General features: G+C 37.9%; 1 protein-coding gene and 2 long non-coding RNA genes across 3 annotated transcripts; all 3 read right to left on the bottom strand.

Annotated features, from left to right (window-relative positions):
* Window positions 1-11737: 11737 nt before the first annotated feature.
* On the bottom strand, window positions 11738-12448 carry LOC148718789 (uncharacterized). Its single transcript, XM_088740001.1, has 2 exons — window positions 11911-12448; window positions 11738-11829 (listed from the first exon to the last, which is right to left on the bottom strand). The coding sequence occupies exons 1-2, from the start codon at window positions 12446-12448 to the stop codon at window positions 11798-11800; spliced, it is 570 nt and encodes a 189-aa protein (XP_088596127.1). The 3' UTR covers window positions 11738-11797.
* Window positions 12449-14474: 2026 nt separating this feature from the next.
* Window positions 14475-15194, bottom strand: LOC148718790 (uncharacterized). The gene is made up of 3 exons (XR_015994130.1): window positions 15012-15194; window positions 14839-14937; window positions 14475-14647 (listed from the first exon to the last, which is right to left on the bottom strand). It is a non-coding gene; the product is annotated as an uncharacterized LOC148718790 (long non-coding RNA).
* A 2745-nt stretch (window positions 15195-17939) lies between these two features.
* LOC148718791 (uncharacterized) lies at window positions 17940-20010 on the bottom strand. The gene is made up of 2 exons (XR_015994340.1): window positions 19740-20010; window positions 17940-19488 (listed from the first exon to the last, which is right to left on the bottom strand). It is a non-coding gene; the product is annotated as an uncharacterized LOC148718791 (long non-coding RNA).
* Window positions 20011-21530: the final 1520 nt, after the last annotated feature.

Here is a 21530-nt window from a genome sequence, read left to right on the forward strand (position 1 = left end):
AAGCGAATAAAGTAGGCCCAGAAAGAGTTACAAAAATATCTTGCGCTTTATATTGTAGCAGAAAAGTTATCTAGTAAGATACTAGGCACACTTTCATTGGTTGATAACTGGTATGTTTGGACCGGCGAGAGCATATAAACACCTGCGAGGCTTCTCGAGTTTTTTGAGGAGTGTGTTTAGTGGCAAACAGTGGGAGACATTTTCTGTGTTTATTCATAGAGCGTCATGTAAACATTAGGTAGGTTGGAAGGATTCTTGAAAGTTATGCAAACCTTTTACTTCGTCTTTGATATACACAACTGTCACGAGGTTCACCCCGCCCCCAGACTACTTAGATGAGCATACATTGTTTACTGAATTTGAGAATATTTTCAAAATTAAGTGGATCATTGATTTGATTACTTGCAAACTAAGGTAATGATGAGTGCATGAAAGAACAGCATATCACTACCTGTACAGTTCTCTCCATGATTAAAAAATTTAAAAAGTACCCTTGAAATGTGTGATGAATACACAAGTTTGATTTCATAATGAACAGCAATGCCAATTTTATGTTTAAAGTTTAGTTGAAATTTATGATAAGAAACAGATTTCACCAAAGCTTGTTGGGGGGTTGTTCAAAAATGTGCAAGTTCCAGCATGATTACTCTTGGGAAATGTGTAAAAACTCACAAGATGTTAAAAGTTGTTAGTTATGAGTCTGTAGAAAAAGCAAAATAGTAGTCACGCTTGATTCAAAATTTTTATACCTAGGAAGTACAACAAGTTTTTAATGTTTGAATTTCAGGTCGTTTTGTTGTCAAACAGACCCAACTGTGTTGTGTTGGATGCCTGAAGATGTTGTTGGCTATATTACTGACAAACATTACAGTTAGGTCAAGATTTTGGCCAGGAAATCCAGCTGGTGATTCTTTTACTTGTACATATATTTTTGACCAACAACTGTTTTTTACACTTACACAACTTGCAGATGCGAATGCATGGGACTTAATAATAATTATTAAATCCATAAATGTGAGAGGAAATCATATGAAAGCTTTCCTGTAAAGGTCTTTTTAGCAACAATGTTGAAAAATACAATGCAAATTCTGAATAAAAAACTAACAGAATTAAAAATCATTACTTTAAAAATCAAGGTAAGAATATAAAAAATAGAGTCTGCCTGGGAGTTTGTCAAGAGTTTCAGAAAGGATTTAGAGAGAGCTGTTTTGTACTGTGATTCTTGTATTGAAGGTGACTTAAGTTTTAGCCAGGCTGTTATTTTTATTTCAACTAAGTCTCTCAAAGAAGGCTTTGGGGTTGAAGTGATCATGAAGTTTTTTTTGTGAGATAAAAGTATGTAGGGCTTTAGCCTCAATGCACAGGACATTGAACAAGTATATTATAACTTCAATATCTGTGTAATCCCTTCAATCATGAGCATAAATCCTTGGTTATTATGTTACAGCGTTACTTTCAATAGATTTAGTCTAAACACCCCAAAATGAAAAAGAAAACAGTGATATACATGTATTGCAACCAAAGAATATATTCCAATTACCTAATGGAACTAACTAATGAAACTTGCTAAGAAGATTAGCAGCAAATCAAAGCCATGAAGGATAAGATAAGGACAAAATAAAAGCAGCAATAAAATGTATAGGTACAGTATGTGATATTTATAATAGATACTAGTGATCTGACCACAAATGTTAGGCAATGAATTTATCAAATTACTCGAATTTGTTGTACATCATGGTGATTACCTGGTATATTATGCACCTTAATTAATACATGACTTGGAAACATTGGAACATCATCAAGGCTGTATTAACTCATCATGATCCTTTTGCCTTTTTCTTTTCCTATCAAAAGCAAATCCTTACACTGTCTTTGAAGAATCAAGACGAAAGCCAGGTATTTTTAAAATTCATTTTCAAAAGGGAAAGACCGTATTTCCTCGAATAAGCGCCCACGCTTGAATAAGTGTTTACGGTCAAATAAGCGCCCCTCATGTTTCGCATGACAATTTATCATTAACTTTTAACCTTCAACTACAGCGGAATTAGTACAGGAGAATGGTTTCTTTTTCGTTAGCTCCCTTAAGGATACTTTTATCTCCATGAACTTTCAAAGTTCTCTTATGTGCGTTGTGTCTTTTGAATAAATTTTTGTCCTCTTCACGTACTCTTGGTAAATGCCATAACGTCCCAGGCACACTTAGACCATTTTCTAGCCTTCGAGGACAAGAAATTTCTACGAATAGGAAGTTATTGGGATGCGTTTGAAGGAAACAGATGATAAGGACTGATAGCCTGATAGTTCAAAGTAAATGTGGCCAACAAGCTTTAAACTGTCAGGGCCATGCACATACTTCACTCTGAGGTAAGTTCTCCCCGCTTTGCTTCTTCGTCATACTTCGTGACCTATTCCCTTTCACCTTTAGAGCAAATTAGTCTTTCCCCTTTGTTTGAACGACAAGACAGTTTTACAACTCCCTATCTCTATTTGGTCACAAACCAGTCAGGTTATGAATATGGGGAACTAGCGCTTTAGATTCATGAGACAAACAATTATCAAAGTCTATTTAAGTTCACGAATATCGGAATGAATATTCTTGAGAAGAAATTAAATAGATATGACAATACATAATGTCAAGAATCCGATGAGAAAGGGCCATTCTCAAAACCTTCGATTACTTATCGCGACTTTCTTGATCTAACTTTCGAAATTAGCCGGCGAAAGACTTAACCTAGGTTAGAAACCCATGGCCCGTTTCTTGAAAGTCCCTGTAGTTACAGTTTTGCAAAAAAAATTTTATTGGTCGTGTTTACATTCAAGATAGATTCATATAAATGATGACTTCGGATCGATATCCGTGATGTTAAGTATGTGATGTTCGACAATCGGGCGCCAGGGTATAACAACAACAGATGAAGTGAAACTGATTCTTCAATAGTTCCCTGTGAATGAATTAAAGGATGGTGACGGCGATCATTAGCTGTCAGAGTTAACAGTCCGATAGAGTGATACAAACGTAGAATAATTTATTTTTGACTGTAAGGTGATATCAATGTGAAATCGAAATGAGAGTTGCATGGTAAATAAACTTTTTTTAGATACAATGAAATATATGAAGTTCATATATTTTGAACTGCGGTATTAGATACGTATGATGCACGATCCTCGCAGTAGATAGCGCTATTTAAGCAATAGCGAAAATCAGACCTTGAAAAAAATCAGGCCTGTACGGGACTCGAACCACTGACCTCTGCGATACTAGTGCAGCGCTCTACCAATTGAGCTAACAAGCCAACTGGGAGCAGGCCGTTAAGTTGATTCGTAATAAACCCGTGAAAGAGATAAATCAGATACAATGAAATATATGAAGTTCATATATTTTGAACTGCGGTATTTTCGCTATTGCTTAAATAGCGCTATCTACTGCGAGGATCGTGCATCATACGTATCTAATACCGCAGTTCAAAATATATGAACTTCATATATTTCATTGTATCTGATTTATCCGTCTTTCACGGGTTTATTACGAATCAACTTAACGGCCTGCTCCCAGTTGGCTTGTTAGCTCAATTGGTAGAGCGCTGCACTAGTATCGCAGAGGTCAGTGGTTCGAGTCCCGTACAGGCCTGATTTTTTTCAGGTCTGATTTTCGCTATTGCTTAAATAGCGCTATCTACTGCGAGGATCTTGCATCATACGTAAACTTTTTTTAATAGCTACACTCATATGGATGATATTTAAAATCTCTCAGATCGATTTTGGGAAGAATGCGTTGGAAGTTTTATTTTCATACGATATGATTTTGCCACCCCATTTTCCATATCCCTTTGGTAACGTAAAAAGTTTTTGACCAGGACAGTCATTGAATAATAGCGATGCAAACAAAAATTGTAAAAAAACCTATAAAAGGATGTAATATGAATAGCAAAACAGCCCTAGCATGCACATATTTACATATCTAGTTTCTTTCTAGCTTTTTAATAACTTCCCTTTGCATAAAGGCCGATTCGACTTCATTCATTTATCTAATTTTTTCCATTCTTCTGCAAGATAACTATGCCACTGAAAGGTTGTTCAACGTTCATTGTGGCTAGGAGTCGAAAGTCGGTCTCCTTTCAACTCTCAATGCAAAGTTTTTAATGAGCTTTAATATAGATGCAATATAATCTAAACAAGCTAGACATCCTTTGCAGTATTTAGGAGTAATTTCCTCGTTTTCCTGGGCTATTGAACAAATATTTTCGATTGATGGGCTTTCTCGCGTAATTGGCAGTTTATTCTGATTGCCATATGTCGAATCATTTTTATTCTACTAATTTATTCTTGTTTTTCTCGTTACCATGTCCCCACCGATAGCGTGGCTCCACTTTCTGCATATAAACACACACACAAACCACAATTCCTCCATTCGCTCTGACGAAGGACCAACGCTCGAAACGACAGTTATGAAACCCTTTACGGTGGGAAATTTACATTTATCAACTCAGTTGATAAAACGAAATTACCTCGATACCCCCACCAACGCAGCACCACAGTTTGTCTAGAAATTTACCCCCTTTATTCATTTGGCAATAATGGAAGACTCGTATATCATGCTATTGTCACTCTAGCGAAAGCTTCTTTTCTGAGTGAGTGGCAGCCGTCCATTATTATAATGATGACAGCTTTTAACTACATGGAGTTCATTTCGATTGAGTTCGAAAAAGACCATACCAAGCTAACTGCGGCGGCCGTTAACAGCAAAGGAAAAGTTTTGGGATATTCAAACGCGTTAATTCCAAAAAAGATAAAGCATTTAGTTAATTCATCGCTTATGGCTATTTCAAAATGGCCTCGCACTTGACTTCTAGATCTTTGAGTTCAATACGCGGTCGACTAAAACTAATTGAGAGACATTTTAAAGGAAATCCCGAGGTATTGTTACGTAGAAAAACTCGAACTAATAGGGAAAACTCCTGACTTGTTGTAGAAGTTTATCCTCATTCATCTTATCCTCAGCCTTTTAAAAATGACCTTAGAGGTAGATTTAGGTTAACATAGCAGCAAAAATAGGGTGACCTATCCTTGTAATTCATGCAATTTATTTCAGGTAGTTGACATTGATTTTAGCTCACTGCAGGTCTCACTGTGGTTGCATAAATTTTCCAAACCATGGGAGATTGTCGTTTCCAATTAATGCCAGTTCTATTTAGATTCACCCATTCCATTCCAACTTCTCTTGGTCTTTTCACTATATTACATTTCTTATGGTCTAACCGCTAATGTGATTTGAACAACGGTTCAAAAGAACTTTAAAAAACTTTAATCGTTGGGTACACAACTATTAACTTGCCTATTTCGTGGACAACTGAATGTATTTACAAGGCTGGTTACTTAAGAAATAAACCACACTTTATATCGTTCCACCGGGTGTTAATCAACTTTCCCATGTTTCTCTAAAAATATAAAGACAAAACAACTTCGTGTGGCTGAAAATAGGGAAGTGAGTGACAAACTGCTTGATTAATATTTTTACCCCATGGACCCCTAGAGTACCAAGAAAACAAAAACTGCGACCCAAGGGGATTCACACAATGGATGAAGAGAAGGGGAGTTGGCCTTCTCGCAGGGCCACAGTGAGCATTCCTTCGCAGAGCAGTAAGCACTGGGCCTCCTCTCTGACTGGAGGGAGTAGCCCTCCACTAAGCTAACTCCAGGGGGTAGAGATTGGAGGGAGTTGGGCCTCCAAAAATCGAATCTATGGGGGTAAACGTGTGACGAGAGGAGCACCTCATCCCTAAGAAATGTCAAGCATTCCACCATTGACGAGCCACGCACAAAAAGGTAGAGATACAAGGAATGGAAAGCATACAAGTATGAAAAAATGAGCGGTTCTTAATAGCATAGTGCCTTTTATGTTAGAAGGATTGAGAAAGTAACACATTTTCAAACAAAATAGGGCTTGTGGGAAGGATGCATACTTAAAAGGGGATGGAGGAGGGAGGGGGGGGGGGCAGTGAAATATACAAAGCCTTTCCAAGTCTACCTTGGCTTGAGAAAGTACAAACCTTCGTTTTACTGGGTGATAAAGCACGCTAGATCTTGGGAGAAAACGGGAAAAGTTTGTAAACCATAAGGCTCAGCCTCGTGGATGAATATGAATGAGGTTTGTCAGAGAGTATGATGATTTTAATCTTATTTTCTGTCTATCGTCTAATTAATCCGCTGGAAGCCAGTGTAGCCACTCTAGGACAGGCTTGATGAAATCAAAATTCTTGGTACGAATAATAAAGCGGGCCACAGTGTTTTGAACATTTTGTAGGTGGTCTATCAGAAATTTGGGTAGTCCATACATTAACGATGTAATGAATGCGTGAACTAACATTTCAGTGTCTGCTGAAGAAAGACATTCTCTTATCTTGCTGATGCTCCTAAGGTGGAAGGAGCACGCGTTTCCGGCACTGATGACATCTTTATTCAGTAGCATGAGCTCCAATGACGAAAATGTTTCTTTCAGGAGGGGAAGGCTCGATCTGTTTACCAGAGACATTGATGTACTCTATTGATGGGGGTGGACGGTGTCGTGCACTCGAGATCAGTAGCTCAGTCTTTCCTCTGTTCAGTACAAGTTTATTGCCCAATATTCGCGAGTCGATCTCGGAAACAAACGCTTCTATCTTAGCTATAGAACTGAGTTGTTCAATGGGGTTGGACTTAAATCAGAGATAGAGCTGAGTGTCATCTGAGGTGGTAATTGAGTCCATGAAATCTGATAATGTCCCGAACGGGCGATCTGCAAGGTAAGTACAGGATTGACCCTGACACTGATCCTAGGGGATGACTTGATTCCATCAATCATCTCTATCTTGGGGGCACGATCGAAACCATTTTACAATCACATTTCCTTTCATACCGTAGCGTTTTGACATTCTCTCTAATAGAAACTCATAATCGACAGTGTCAAACGCCGCAGACAAGTCCAACAGCAGAAGGACAACGCATTTCTGATCACCCATTTCACAGAGAATGTCATTTTGCACTTTCAAAAGAACGGTCCCCGTACTGTGAGAGTGTTTGTACGCCGACTGAAGAGATTCCTCTAGATCATTAGAACGAAGGTAATCATCAGTTCAATTATTTCTCCGGGATTAATTTACAAACACTAAAACGATGACCTGCAAAGAATGCGACGCAGCAAATGTCCTAATGGATTACAATTCCACTATCATCATCGCCTGTCTCTTCACAGCTCTGTTTGACTTGCTGGTGATAATGGCCTGAAAACGAGACCTCTGCTCCGAACAAAAAGCAACATCTTATTGGCCTGTTAAGCAGTGACTGACACACTATAACCGTTCTTCTTGTCCAGCCATTGTTAAATGGATTACAAAATTTGCAACTGTCGGCGGATTCTCGATATTTATGGTCAGTGGCTCTTAAATCCCCATACTGAATTCGCAACTTGTTCGCTCGGCAAGACTGCCTTTTTTGCGAAAGTTATGGGCAAAACCAGTAATTAAAATAAAGATATACGTGTGTACACTGAACATAACCTATTAATCTATAAACCTCACTCGAGTAACTTTAAGAACGCTTAAAATGATTAGTAAAAGCACTCTACATTAAAAGCTTTCACGTGCCTGCTGTTTTTGTTTTTGGTTTCTTTTTGGATAATGACATCTTCCTTAAATGGTTGGTCAAAAAAAAATCACAGGGATATTAAGTCCCTTATCGAGAAACTACTTCATCTTTTCAATTGTCAAAGAGAGAAGTAAATGTTGTCAGTAAGTAGTGTTTTACAAGGGAAATGTGTGTGAAGGTGCCGACTTCTTAGGAACTGTGCTTTTTAATGTGCTAAGTTCAACCGTAGCCGTTCGTGATCGTCACAACACATGGCAGATCACAACTTGAATGTCTGCTTCGAATTTTTTGCAACAATATCGTTAACAAGTTTTCAGCATCGCCGTTATGGAAAATTCTCAGTATTGCCAGCTATGTAAGAGGAATGAAATTTTGGTTGCCTCCCGGAGATAGTAATTATGAATGAAGCTTTCAGCTGACCATCGTCCCGTCTTCATAATAGCCTCTGGACTTGATCCAGCATGTGTATATATGTGGATATGAATTAATCTATAGTAATCACAATAAACTGACAATAACGCGCAATGGCCCATCAATGGAGAATATTTGTTGAATAACGCCGAAAAGTGAGGAAATTACTCCAAAATTTTGCAATGAATTGCAAAAAACAATTTTGTTTTTGGCGAGCAAGCCGGGCTATCACTTAAGCTCCTCTCAGCTGGTTCTGTAAAAAAAAAGAAAAAAAAAAAAAAAAGAACAGCAACTGTCGAGCATTGCAATTTTTCTTCCTTTTACCACGAACTCAAAAGAGACGGTGCTCAATTTATACTGCTCCTTTTCGATATTAACTAATTACTCGGGTTGTACGAAAAAAGAAAATTGAAGCGAATTAGGTGTTCCTTTATCGATTCGTAATATTATGCGCCCTAGGTAAGAGTTCTCTATTGTATAGCGTCTACATTAAAACTCATTATAATCTTAAAAGTTGAAAAGAGAACGACTTCGACTGCCAGCCATAATAAACGCTGAATCACCCTTCTGTGGCAGAATTATGTTGCACAGGAATGAAAAAAAGGGGAAAAAAAAAGGAAGCCAATTAGACCTTTTTACAGAGGGAAAGTTATCATGTAGACCAAGGAAAAAAGATGTACGAATATGAGTATACTTAAACTGTCTCGCCATTCAAAATACATCTTTTTACAGGTTCCTTTGCCAATTTTTGTTTGTATCGCTATCTTTTAACGATATTTTTGGTCAAAATATTTTAATGGAATGGGATATGGAAAAAAAGCAGCGAAACAATAACGTAAGAAAACTGTAAAAACTTTAAACGCAGTTAACCCAAAACGAATCAGAAAGAGTTTAATTATGAATCAAAATCAATAGTATGGTTTTTGGCAAGAAGTTTAAATATAACGTAACATTTTGATATCACTTTAATATCACCGTGCAGTCAAGAAAAAAATTATGTTACGTTGATATATGTTACTCTATCGGACTGTTAAGTCTTTGAGCTAATAATCGCCATGATCATCAGTTAGTTTATTCAGCTAGAACTATTGGAGAATCATCCTTTTTACGTATGTTGTTCGTAAGCCCTTAGGCCCATTTGTCGAAAACCTAGTTAACCTCACGGACCTGAAGCCACATTTCACAGATTTACCTTGAACACAAACACGACCCATAAAAATAAGCTTTGCGGAACTGTAACAAATGGGACTTTCAGCTGACCCCCGGTTTGTTGAGTCTTTTACTGGCTCAGTTTAAAAGTTCAATTTAAAAAAAAAAGACAGTTCAAAAGTTAAATTAAAAAAAAAAGCGTATTAAACGATATTTGGATGTCTCATATTCATAACCTGACTGATATATGACGAAAGAGAGATGAGGAGTTGTAAAGCAGTTTTGTGGAAATTGGCTTTCTCTCTTCTGCATTCATAAATTTGACATAGCCCAGTCACACTAGAATTGAGTGAAATGGTGTAAACTAACGCTCCAATGATTTAGGCTGGCACCCTGAATTTGAATGGTAAGAAGTCTGGAGGCTTCCACGTGGACTTCTTTCGTGGACCAGAATACGACTGAAACTTTTTTTATTTTGCGTCTTTCAGTGTGTCAATCTCAATATGTATGTAAAAAAATATTTGTACGCTTTAAAATAGACTAGAAGTTATCGTATTGACAGTCTATGCAAGATATAGATATCGTTCATTCTTAAGAATCAAATATCCAACAAGAAATAAAAACGCTTTTACTGGCAAATAAACGATCGATTATTTCAAAACGATTAAGTGTGAACTGAACGTTTCTTTCAGTGCTAACAAAAATAGGAGCAAACAAAGGCAGGAAAAATTAAAGAAAAGATAAATTAGAATAGAAACAATGAATATATGTACTTCATATATTCATTGTATCTGATTTATCATCACGGGTTTATTACGAATCAACTTAACGGCCTACTCCCAGTTGGCTTGTTAGCTCAATTGGTAGAGCGCTGCACTAGTATCGCAGAGGTCCGTGGTTCGAATCCCGTACAGGCCTGATTTTTTTCAGGTCTGATTTTCGCTATTGCATAAATAGCGCTATCTACTGCAAAGGATCTGCATCATACATAAATTAGAATGTTTATTGATAGTACGCTTGATGAGCAAATTTGCGTTATAACATAGCTTGTAAATTCGTGCAATCAAACTCAATAGCGCGAGCGTGCTTCAATTTTCCATTGTGCACGCTGGTGACGCCAGCAAACAAATGCCTCGCGAAAAAAATTTTTTCTCGCGAGTGACTTCGGCATTTTTTATTAAAAAACGGGAAAAACTTCCGCAAAAAAGTTAAACTTGACATGGCAACAAGCGAACAAGCCGATGAAGATCTGCCTACTTTTTCTTTGGGAATGGATTTTTTAACTCTCGAGAAAGAACGCAGAAAAAGGGAAAACAAAACAATCAACGGTTTCATCTCTTTTCGGTACTCTAACTTCATTTCCACGCATGAATGCACCTGTCAGTTTTTGACCAATCTGAGACAAGATCGTTGAAGCATGACGAAATACTTTTCCGAAACAAAATAAAGAAGGCATTGAAGCGTAGGAGAGGAAATTTCTGCCCTTTATACATAAACTACAGCGTTGAAAATGTTATTGAAAAATTGGTTCATACATCAGCTGTGCGTTTATCGAGATAGGAAGCACTTGGGAAGTTTGGAGAGCACTCAAGAAGCTGCAGTTGCTCTCGGCTACGCCTCGAGCAACTCTTACGCATCTTTCGTGCTCTCCAAACTTCCCGCGTGCTTCATATCTCGATGAACGAAGTTAATTTTTTTTAGTAATCTAACGGATCGATAAGGAAAGGATGTTACTAAAGCTAGTAACGAGGAACGAGGAACGAGGAACGAGGAACGGGGAACGGGGAACGGGGAACAGGGAACGGGTGTACAGCGGTAACCCACCTGAGAATTCAAAATGGCGGATAAACAATGTTTACAAAAAATGATTTTATCGCTAGGTCGCCGCCTGCAGCGAAATTAGACGACTCGCTTTTATTTAACTATTGCCCGGGCGAAGCCACGAAGCCTAGTATTCCGAGGCGGGAATTCGAAATCAACGTTTCTGCAATGGCTGCCACCATTTGTTCTGATGTCTCTCTTTGTTTTTCCTTCCTGAAATCTGCATCTTTTGGCAGAGTTTGGGTAGGTTGGTTGTTTGCATTGCCCAACAGCATTTTTTGCAGATAAGTAGCAAGGAGATAATATCTTAGACTAACAAAAATGAGCTAGGAAACGTAATAACCAGCCTAGTTATTAAAATTACTACATGCAGATATCTGCTTACCTTACCGCACAATAACATCAGGAACATATCTTTGTATCGACCCATAAACTTACATGTAAACAATAGAGAAGTCAAACATTGACAGAACTCTTAATAACATTTAATTTAACAGGAAAGCATCAGTTGTCTTCAAGAATGTAGGTGTATGAATTCACATTCAAGCTAATGCTTACAATAATATTTACACTGCATTGATCATATTCAAGAAAAAGTGATTCCCATAATGGGCGTGAAAGTCATTCAGCTGTTTGCTTTCTAACATTATTGATATTTCTAGGTTGTTACGGTGAAGATATTGGAGGTAAACTTCATTACCTTGCAGTGCAATTACTCTATGAATATGAAAATAAATGCCGCGAGCTTGTAGTTCTGAGTTGATTGTTCAAATGTTGTGCATGAATTGTAAGATACTCACCTCTCCGAGGATTTGATTTCTATGCAACCTGCAATGTATGCCAGACAAACTAAATTTATGAGGCACTCAACATTTCAAAGTAAAATCTTTTAATAAAACCTACACTTACCGTCCATGCTTTTTGCTCCGACGATCGCGTTCGAAGAGCGCGTGCTCAAAACTAGTTGCCAGACCCTTTTAGTTCCCTTTACTTCGCCATTTTGAATTCTCAGGCGGGTTACCGTTGTACACCCGTTCCCCGTTCCCCGTTCCCCGTTTCCCGTTCCCCGTTCCCCGTTCCCCGTTCCCCGTTCTCCGTTCTCCGTTCTCCGTTCCCCGTTCCCCGTTCCCCGTTCCCCGTTCCCCGTTCCCCGTTCCCCGTTCCCCGTTCCCCGTTCCCCGTTCCTCGTTCCCCGTTCCCCGTTCCCCGTTCCCCGTTTACCGTTTCCCGTTTCCCGTTTCCCGTTTCCCGTTTCCCGTTTCCCGTTTCCCGTTCCCCGTTCCCCGTTCCCCGTTCCCCGTTCCCCGTTCCCCGTTCCCCGTTCCCCGTTCCCCGTTCCCCGTTCCCCGTTCCCCGTTCCCCGTTCCCCGTTCCCCGTTCCCCGTTCCCCGCTCCTCATTCTCCGTTCCCCGTTACAAGTTTTAGTAACATCCATAAGAAAATCCATTTTAAATGCTGTACATTTTTCGTTCTCCGTATGACCCAAGTAGTCAATTGCTATGGAAAACGTGCAGATGAATTGAGCGCCGTCTCTTTTGAATTAGAGGTAAAAGGAAGACAAACTGCTATACCCGACAGCTGGTGCTTTTCTTTAACCAGCTGAGAGGAGTATTTAGAACTAGCCAGACTTGTTCGCCAAAAAAACCAATTTGCAGTATTTTGGAGCAATTTCTTCATTTTCGAGTGTTACTCAAAAGAATCTTTTCGATTAATGGGCTTTTTCGCGTGATTGGTAGCTTATTCTGATTGCTATATGTTGAATCGCTTTTAAAAGCAGTAATATACAAATGCTGGCCCAGGTCCAGAGGCTGTTGTGAAGACGGGAAGACAGACAACTGAGAGCGTTCTTTTTAATCACTATATCTCCACAAGGCACCCAACTTACGAAGCTGGTAATACAGAGGCCGTTGCATAATGAAAATATCGAACGCCTTTTCACGATATTGTCGAAAATACCTCAAAGCAGATATATAAGGTCAGGTCTCCCATGTGTTGTGCCAAATACGGTAAGGTTTGACGTTGGTACATCACAACCCCACTCGCTGAGAAGTCGCCTTCACACACATTTCCGTTGAAAAGCAAAACATACTGACGACATTTATTCCTCTCGACCACAGCCGAAAAGTTGAAGTTATCGCTTGTCAAAGGATTTAGTATGCCCGTATTTTTTTGGCCAACCATTCAACAGAGAGGCCGTTATTGATAAAACAGCAGGCGTATAAAAACTTTTAATGTAGTATGCCTCTTCACGTCAGTGTATAAGCATGTGTTTTCATTTTAATTACTGGTCTTGCCCCTAACTTTTGTGAAAAAAGGCAGTATTTTGCTGGGCGAACACGCTGCGAATTCAGATGGGGATTTACGAGAGGACTCTAAACGTTTTGGCATTGGAAAACTCCTATGAAAGCATTTGAATCACTGAATTCATTTATTTACATATGAATAAAGGCTGATAGTTTCGAAAGAAACTGTTTGGGGCTGCGTCGGTGGGGGTAACGAAATAATTTGGATATATCAACAAAGTTGAAATGGTAAATTGGCCACCGTAACGATTACAAAAGCTGACGTTTCGAGCGTTAGCCCTTCGTCGGAGTTCCGACGAAGGGCTAACGCTCGAAACGTCAGCTTTTGTAATCGTTACGGTGGCCAATTTACCATTTCAACTTTGTTGATATATCCAAATTATTTCATTTATTTACATGATTTACAGGACTAAAATTATTTCAAAACTTAGTAAAGGCTGTCTTAATATTCGCCTAAGCTTCCTTCAGCTTCTGATTGAGGGGATGCCTGTCAATAATTACAATGATGGTTGCTCATTTCGAATGAGTTTTACACTAAAAGCTCAAAGTGAAGTAACGACCACGGCCAATCAAAGCGAAGGAAAAGAATGACGAGGATTTCAAACAGGTTAAAATAAAAAAAAAAAAGTTACTCAATTCCCCGCTGGAAGAAGTTTGATAATAGCTACTCACTTGACCGGTATATTTTTGGGTTTGAACGGTTAAAAAAGATATCTTTCGCTTCTTTTTGGCCAAAGCAAACTATCTCATGATGATCAGCATATTCAAAACTACAGGTTAGAGCGAAAATCTCAGATACGAAAATTTCGTTTTAGTAGCACTTTAAGGAATTGGTCTTCTTTCTTATATTTCTGTTTTTTTACGTGTTTTGAAAGTTATAGGGTTAATCATTCCCAAATTACCTCTTTTCAATACATTATCAGTCTGGGCAAATGACTTCGACCGCAATCAACCGAAGGTGGGTAAGAACGTTTATGTTCCTGATTAGCGCTCGTCTGTATTTTACGTTTCGTAAGAATGTCTGTATTTTACGTTTCGTAGAATGTTGGGTCGACTTTTGAGTTGTGTTCTGACCTTCAGTATTATATTTCTTAGGTGTTTTAATCTAAACCCTTAACAATTCTTATTTCCTTAACTATGGAGACAAGCAATTGGAATACTTTTCATCTGTCTGGTTTCACGTTTTATTTCAGAATATTCCACGATATTCTTACAATCTATGGAAAGGGAATAAATAAACAGCCAATGTTATTGTTGGACTCGCGTCGCAGTATAATGGCATCTTTTTCAGCGGTTGTTTCATCTCAGTAGATCCGCTCGGTGGTCTCCGGGTTGGCCACTCTCTATAATGGAGACAAAAAACTGTTACAATTCGCTAGCAACAAATCCACACTGAGGGTTTTTAGATTCCAAGATGAACTGATAAAGTTAGCCTTTTGAAGATTTTCTTTGGGCAAAACAATACGAATTTTAAAACTCCATATGATTTACTTGGCAGAATGATATCATCATAGTCATTAAAACACCAACTGACCTCTTTCTGACTGACATCTCTTCCGATTGGAAGGCTATTCATGAAGGGGTTAGTTTTCGGTGTCGGTGGTTTAGGAGATATCTGTCTTGGATCTTGGTACTACCAGAGATAACATAAGAATTCCACTTTTATAAACTTTCACAACCCCTTTGACCTCAGTAACAGCAAAATACCTGAACAATTCTTTCAAAGGGAAAGCGCCGTTTCCCGTAAGGCCGCGATCTTTCGTAGGCTTCTACTTGATTATTCAGAAGCAACAAATAAAAAAAGGAGTAGAGGAGTATAATCCACCTTGGGTTCATGTCTGCTTCTCTTCAGTTCACCCAGTCGTGATCAGAATGATTAACCTGTCATTCTGATAAGTTTTTATAGGCTATTCTGACAGGTGAATTCTAGTTTAACTATTGTCCGCCGGCGTCGCGTGGATATGAAATAACAAAGAAGTCGACCATACTGTACGCCTCAAATAGTATCCACGTGGAAGCCTCCAGACTTTGTAACAATCAAATTAATGATGCCAGCCGAAATCATTGAACCTTTTTGTAACATCGTTTTACTCAATTCTATTTGTAGGATGCGTTATTACTCATTAAAGGGTGTTTCCTCATTATTTATTGATGCTCGTATATTTTTCATCTTAAGGCTTATTTACTTCTTTAAGTTCTTGTTTCACCCGAATACTCTCCTACAAATGTCTACTCTAATCGATCATACGGTAAGACAAGATCGAATGATGGTGAACAAAGTTTCTTCAGTTTTAAGTCGAAGATGAGTCCCGATAAGCAGGAATGAAGATATATAAATACCCAAGGGCCACATTTATGTAAACGCTCACACAACCTATATGAAACAAATTTGCAATGAATGCCGAGAACTCCTTTAGCTTCGCTATATTAACGATTCATGCAAGAATAAAATGATAAAAAAGCACCTGAATCTGGTGTTTACAAGAGAATATCGTAATACTTTTGTTTAACTATGGTATAAAAGAGAGACAAGAGATCTTTTTGCAATGAATTCAAGTTCAAGTTCTAAGTTAAATTTATAACTGCAATTAAACTCTGTTCAATTTTAATTTTCTGATGCTAATGACTGCCATTTAAGGACAATGACCTTCAAAAGTTGTAATGGCTATATGTATATTATTATTATCCACTTCTTAAGATAAGAATTCAGTCTGTTGCGTGAGATCATTATCATTAGAGCTGTTTCTTATGCACTGGTTAACGAGAAGTTTCTGAGTCGGTTGAATCGTAGTGACGATTAGCTATAGCAACAACGGAAACACTAAAATAAAAATATGCTATTCTTTGGCTTTCCACTGAGTTAGTTGTAAAGTCTCACGTCAAAAGATAAGGAAAGGTTACCGTGTGTCTATGAAAATGGGGCCTTAGGACTGCGTCAGATGGTCATGGAATTAGCTAATTACACATTCACAATGAAACATTGCAACAGAATGCGTGAAGGAAAGGGGGAAAAACAGCTCCATTTTAAGGGTATGCTATAGGAATGAGCACCCACTCCAATATTCAGCGAAAAACGATTGTAACTAGCACCAGCAATTTGTTGAAGAGGTGCCTATGATGATAGTAATTAACTAAAGATAATAAAAGCTGATGAAAGGTGAAGCTTAAGCTGTTCGATCTCTAAAATTTGTATTTTTAAGCTGCTATTGATTCAACATGTGTTATGCCAACTGGGTATTATTTTTTTTCCCTTTTTCTGCAACTACTTGGCAGAACTAGGACATTTGTCACATTTATGAATGCAGGGGAAGGTAAGTCAATTACCACAAAAACAGCTTTACCACTCTTTTTGGTCACCAATCAGTCAGGTTATGAATATGACAAACTGGCGCTTAAGACTCATGAAACAAACAAATATCGTGGTCTATTTAACTTAACGAATATCGGACATGGGTACTCTTGGGAAGAAATTTAATCTTTATGACAATATAAAATGTAAAAAATTCGGCGATAAAGGTTTCTCCTCAGAATCTTCGATTAATAATGTCGACTTTTTTTGAAGTTAACTGAGCTGATAAAAGACATAAGCTAGCTTAGAAGCTTGGGCCCGATTCTCCAAAGTCCCTTTATATTAGTTACAGTTTCGCCAAGCTTTTTTTACTGTTCGTGTTTACATTCAAGATCGAGACTTTAAGGTACGAGTACATTAAACAGTTTTTTTTTTTTTTTGATTTTGGAGCCAAGACCAACTTAAGATCTGTAAATTATGGCTTCCGATTTGTAAAGTTAAGTGGGTTTTCGACGAACGGACTCCAGGGTATATGATGGCGAGTATTAGCCCGAAGACTTAACAGTCCGATATGTGACATACATCAATGTAGCATAATTCATTTCTAGTCTATAAGGTGATATTAACGTGATATCGAAATGTTGCGTGATAAATCGACTTTTTGCCAAAAAAACTACCCTTACATAATTCATAATCAAAATATATGATCGATTTTGGGAAGAATGCGTTTATAGTTTTGTTTTCTGATGTTATTACCGTGCCACACCTTTTTCCATATCCCATCTCGTAATAGCAACTCAAGAACTATGTGTTATGAATGATTGAACAGCTTAAGCATACTCATATTTAAATATCTATTTTCTAAGTCTGCATGACAACTTTCCCTTTGCATGAAGACCTATTTGACCACCTTTCGTTTTTTCTTCTTTTATTTCCCATTCCCCTGCAAAATAATTATGTTACAAAAGGGTGTTTTAACGTTTATTGCGGCTGTCAGTTGGAAAGCGGTCTCCTTTCAACTTTCTCAAGGTTTTTCTAAGTTCTAGTGTAGACGCTATCCAATGACAAACAGGTCCCAAGACATAACTGCAACAGATGTAGTGAGACTGAGTCTCCAATGGTTCCGGGTGAATAAATTAATTGACGATGATGGTGAATAATAGCTCAAAGACTTAACAGTGCGATAGGGTCACATACATCAACGTGGCATAATAGATTTCATGTCTGTAAGGTGACGCTAATGTAAATGGAAGTCGGTCTCCTTTCAACTCTCGAGGTTTTAATGAGCTTTAATGTAGACGCTATACAATAAAGGACTCTAAACAAACCATGTTGCAGGTGGCCGCTGTTTGTAGAGATCTTCTTTATTGATGAGGCAGAACAATAGTGCAAAGTTAGAGTCGTATTTAAAAGTCTTAAATATTTTACGACTTTAGTTTAATCAGTTAACGTGGAGAGCGTGGCTGTACGCAGTGTCATTTTAGAGTAGTATTTTAAGCGTTTTGTTTGAAAATATCGTTAATCAACTCTTTTCAGAGCACTCCAAATTAGTCTTTTTTATTTGGCCTTTTTAATACACATATTTTATATTTTCAAAACGTATCTTCTTACGTTTCTCTCTCCAGTGACTGGTTCTATTTCATAATGGCTTATAGTCTATATCACCTAGATGTATAGTGTAATTGTAGAATGTAAATTGTTAATCCATCTCACTCGATGGAAAACACAAACAAAGAAGTCTCCAAAGCGAATAAAGCTAGCGCAGAAACAGTTGATTAAAATATCTTGATTTTTATATTATAAGCAGAAAAGGTATCTATTGAAAACGTTTTTGTGTAAAAAAATGGCAATTCTTCACAATTCATTGGTCACCGTTTGAGGATTGCTGTAGTTTTAGAGTCTGTTAAAAAATCTCAATATTGCATTAGACCTTATAATACCGCTGAGATACTAGGCACACTTTCAACGGTCGATTACTAGTATGCTGGGACAAGAATATGTCAAAACCTACTTGGCTTCTCGTATTTTCAGCTTTTGAGAAATATGTTAAGCGGAAGGCATTGGAAGACCTGTTCTGGGTTTAGTAACAAAGCCTCGAATAAACATTTGGTAAGTTGGGAGAATTCTTGGAAGTAAAGCAAACTTTTAGTATACACAGCTGTCACGGGTTCATGCACCCGGCCCTAAGATTGTTTAAATGAAGCTACAATATTACACATAATAGCGTGCAGTACACAACATTGTGTAATGCTCTTGAGAGGTTAATTGTAAACGGCGGCTGAAAGTTGTCATTCGAGGGTCTAATTGGCGATAACCGTTGGCCGTAAAACGGCAAAAAGATGTAGCCATTAGGTGTAAAAATTGAGAAATTTTAACCATTAGTCATAAAAAAGTGTACTGTGAAAGTTTTTTTCGGCTCAAATTAAACTTACTTGGTGCTTACAGAGCGCACGAAAAGTTGCAAGCTTGAAAATAATTCTAAAGCACACTTTGGTTAAAAATTGGCCCTTATGGCAACATCGATTTGATTTTTCGAGATTCGCTGGGAGTTCGATTGTTTATTTGCGGTTATCGTTCTTGTTTTGAGTATAGTTAAAATTTCTAAAAATTGAGATTAATTCCGCCCTCTAACTTCTGATGAGCCATTACCAATTTTCGTTAAAGTATTTAAGTAAATAATGATGACGTAATAATGCATGTTGGAGATCAAAAGGCTTAAGGTCTCACTTCTTTCGGAAAAAAATGACAACTTCTTTAGTTGTTTAACTCTGTGACCGGTGCATCTACCTGAGTTTCCCACCGAGATGTTCACAGTTACGTCTGCGTAGCTCGTGGGTTGCTGAACCTCGTGGGCTGTTCGTGGGCTGCTGAACCCTCTAGGAGCCAAATTGGACGCTAAAAATAAAGCTAGAACAAATTAACGTCTGGTTTGCTTGCGATCTTTCGCATCGTAGCGATGGCTTAGTTTTCGAGGCGATAAAGTTTACTGTCAAAGAAATAAGATGCCCTCCGGAAAAATCGTCCTACGCGCGCAAACAATGCCAGGAGCCCATGACAATGCATATTATATTACCCAAACGTGCTTGGTTTGTTTGTATTCCTGTTAAAAAAAAAAAGGGGGCGTTTTTTCTACATCATTTACTCACCGTATTCTCTGTAAATCTTAACCCAAAGGTAGTTTCATCTCTGACGCCGGGTTTGATGGAATCGAAAGTAGCTTGCAAACAACGGCAATGTTAATTGCGATGGTCGACTGTCGAACTGTCACTTTTCCTCTGAAATTCCTTTAAAACAAGTGCGAAGAGAATGGAACATTACCCTTTTTGAAGGGAAATAAAATGTTCCGAAGAATTGTTTCTAAAGGCAAAAAAAGGAAAAAAGAAAAAAGGGCCTTGTTTATGTACTTGTTCAAAAGATAATTCCCTGTCACCAAATAGAGACTGGAGACGAGACCAAACAAGGGCTGCGTAGGAGACTATGCGAGCTCACGAGCAAGTTGCCTCAAAAACGACGGTTATTTCACGCCAGAGACTGATGGAACATATCCTCATGACCCATGATAATTTTTCTAACAATCCCGGTGTTCAAGTTTTGAATTAGTTTTTAGAAACTCTGACCTTTCAATCTCTTTATAGATGTTTGCTTCACCATTCGAACACTTGCCTTCATTGATTTATAGGCACACAGACTTGTAAAAGAACAAACAATCGCGCCTAGCTGTAAGTTTTGACTCGCTTAACGCTTACATTTGGGGAGTTACTAAACTGTAGACCAGCCGGAACCTGTGGAACCTGCAGAATCTCCCAAACCTGCGGAACCTGCCGAACCTACGGAAGCCATATTTTTAGTAAAAAAAGATAACTTTGATGTCAACGAGCACATCAACAACTCGTCTTCCTACAGCATTTCCTTTTCGAGAAGCCCGTCACCTGTAGGGGATTAAAGTTCTGTTTGCGTCAAAAAGTCCTGCCATTATTGAAAGATTCAGATGAAAAGTGAAACTTTTAAAATGTTCGATCGCTTAAATTTACATTTAGTGCACAAACCCCAATCCACCTAAAGCTCTCGTTAAAGCTCTGAATTCCTTATACAGGAATTGTTGTGATGGAGAGAACTGAAAATATATTCGCCTTGTAGGTGTTACTTCAGTTGACAACACTAAAAGGTTTATTCCCGTTTTTTTTTAAACAATCTTTTATTAGGAAGCTCCATCAAAATAGTGGCTTACATAGAGGTCCTAAATACTAAATGTGTATTATTATTATTATTATTATTATTATTATTAAATTTAAATTTATACCGCGCAGTTTCTATAAAAATATTCAACTGCGCCTTACAATAAATATTAAATCAAAAATAAAATAGAAGTTCAAAATTACAATTCTAAAATTCCATAACACTTGATCAGCAGGGATTTGCTAAAGCAAAGGCATAGAAAAAACCAGGAAAGATTTATTACTCGACGTTTCGGGGTCATCGTGACTCCATTATCAAGAGACTAGTTTAAAAACATGCAAATAAGGAAAGGTACAAGAATAGCATAAATTAGACTGAACGGCTTAAACAAACACCTTGGCGCGGATGGAATCCGTTTGCACGTTCAGTGTTGGCTTACGCATGCGAATATACAACATTTCATTAACAAGGCAATCAAATTTGCCGTTACATTTCGTGATGACGTTGAATTGCTCGATCAAGCTTCCATAAATAAATAAATAAATAAAATAATTCATCAATAATGCAATTTAATTACAACAACTATAGTAACTAATTAAACGCCCTATTAAATAAAAAAGTTTAAGTCTAATTTTAAAAATACCTAAACTTGAAATAGGTCTTATTGTGGTAGGGAGCAGATTCCAAAGTCTAGGGGCGGCACAACTAAACGATCTATCTGCCAGGGTCTTCTTGGATATTATTTTCGGGAAAGTTAATAA

Source organism: Stylophora pistillata, chromosome 12 (genome assembly GCF_964205215.1).
Source record: "Stylophora pistillata chromosome 12, jaStyPist1.2, whole genome shotgun sequence".
Lineage (NCBI taxonomy): Eukaryota > Metazoa > Cnidaria > Anthozoa > Scleractinia > Pocilloporidae > Stylophora > Stylophora pistillata.

Excerpts from the sequence above, each read along its gene's own strand:
- LOC148718789 (XM_088740001.1), bottom strand. The coding sequence starts at position 12,448 with ATGGATTTTCTTATGGATGTTACTAAAACTTGTAACGGGGAACGGAGA. Across the intron at positions 11,830-11,910 it reads CGGAGCAAAAAGCATGGACG|GTTGCATAGAAATCAAATCC; the intron begins GTAAGTGTAGGT and ends CATACATTGCAG.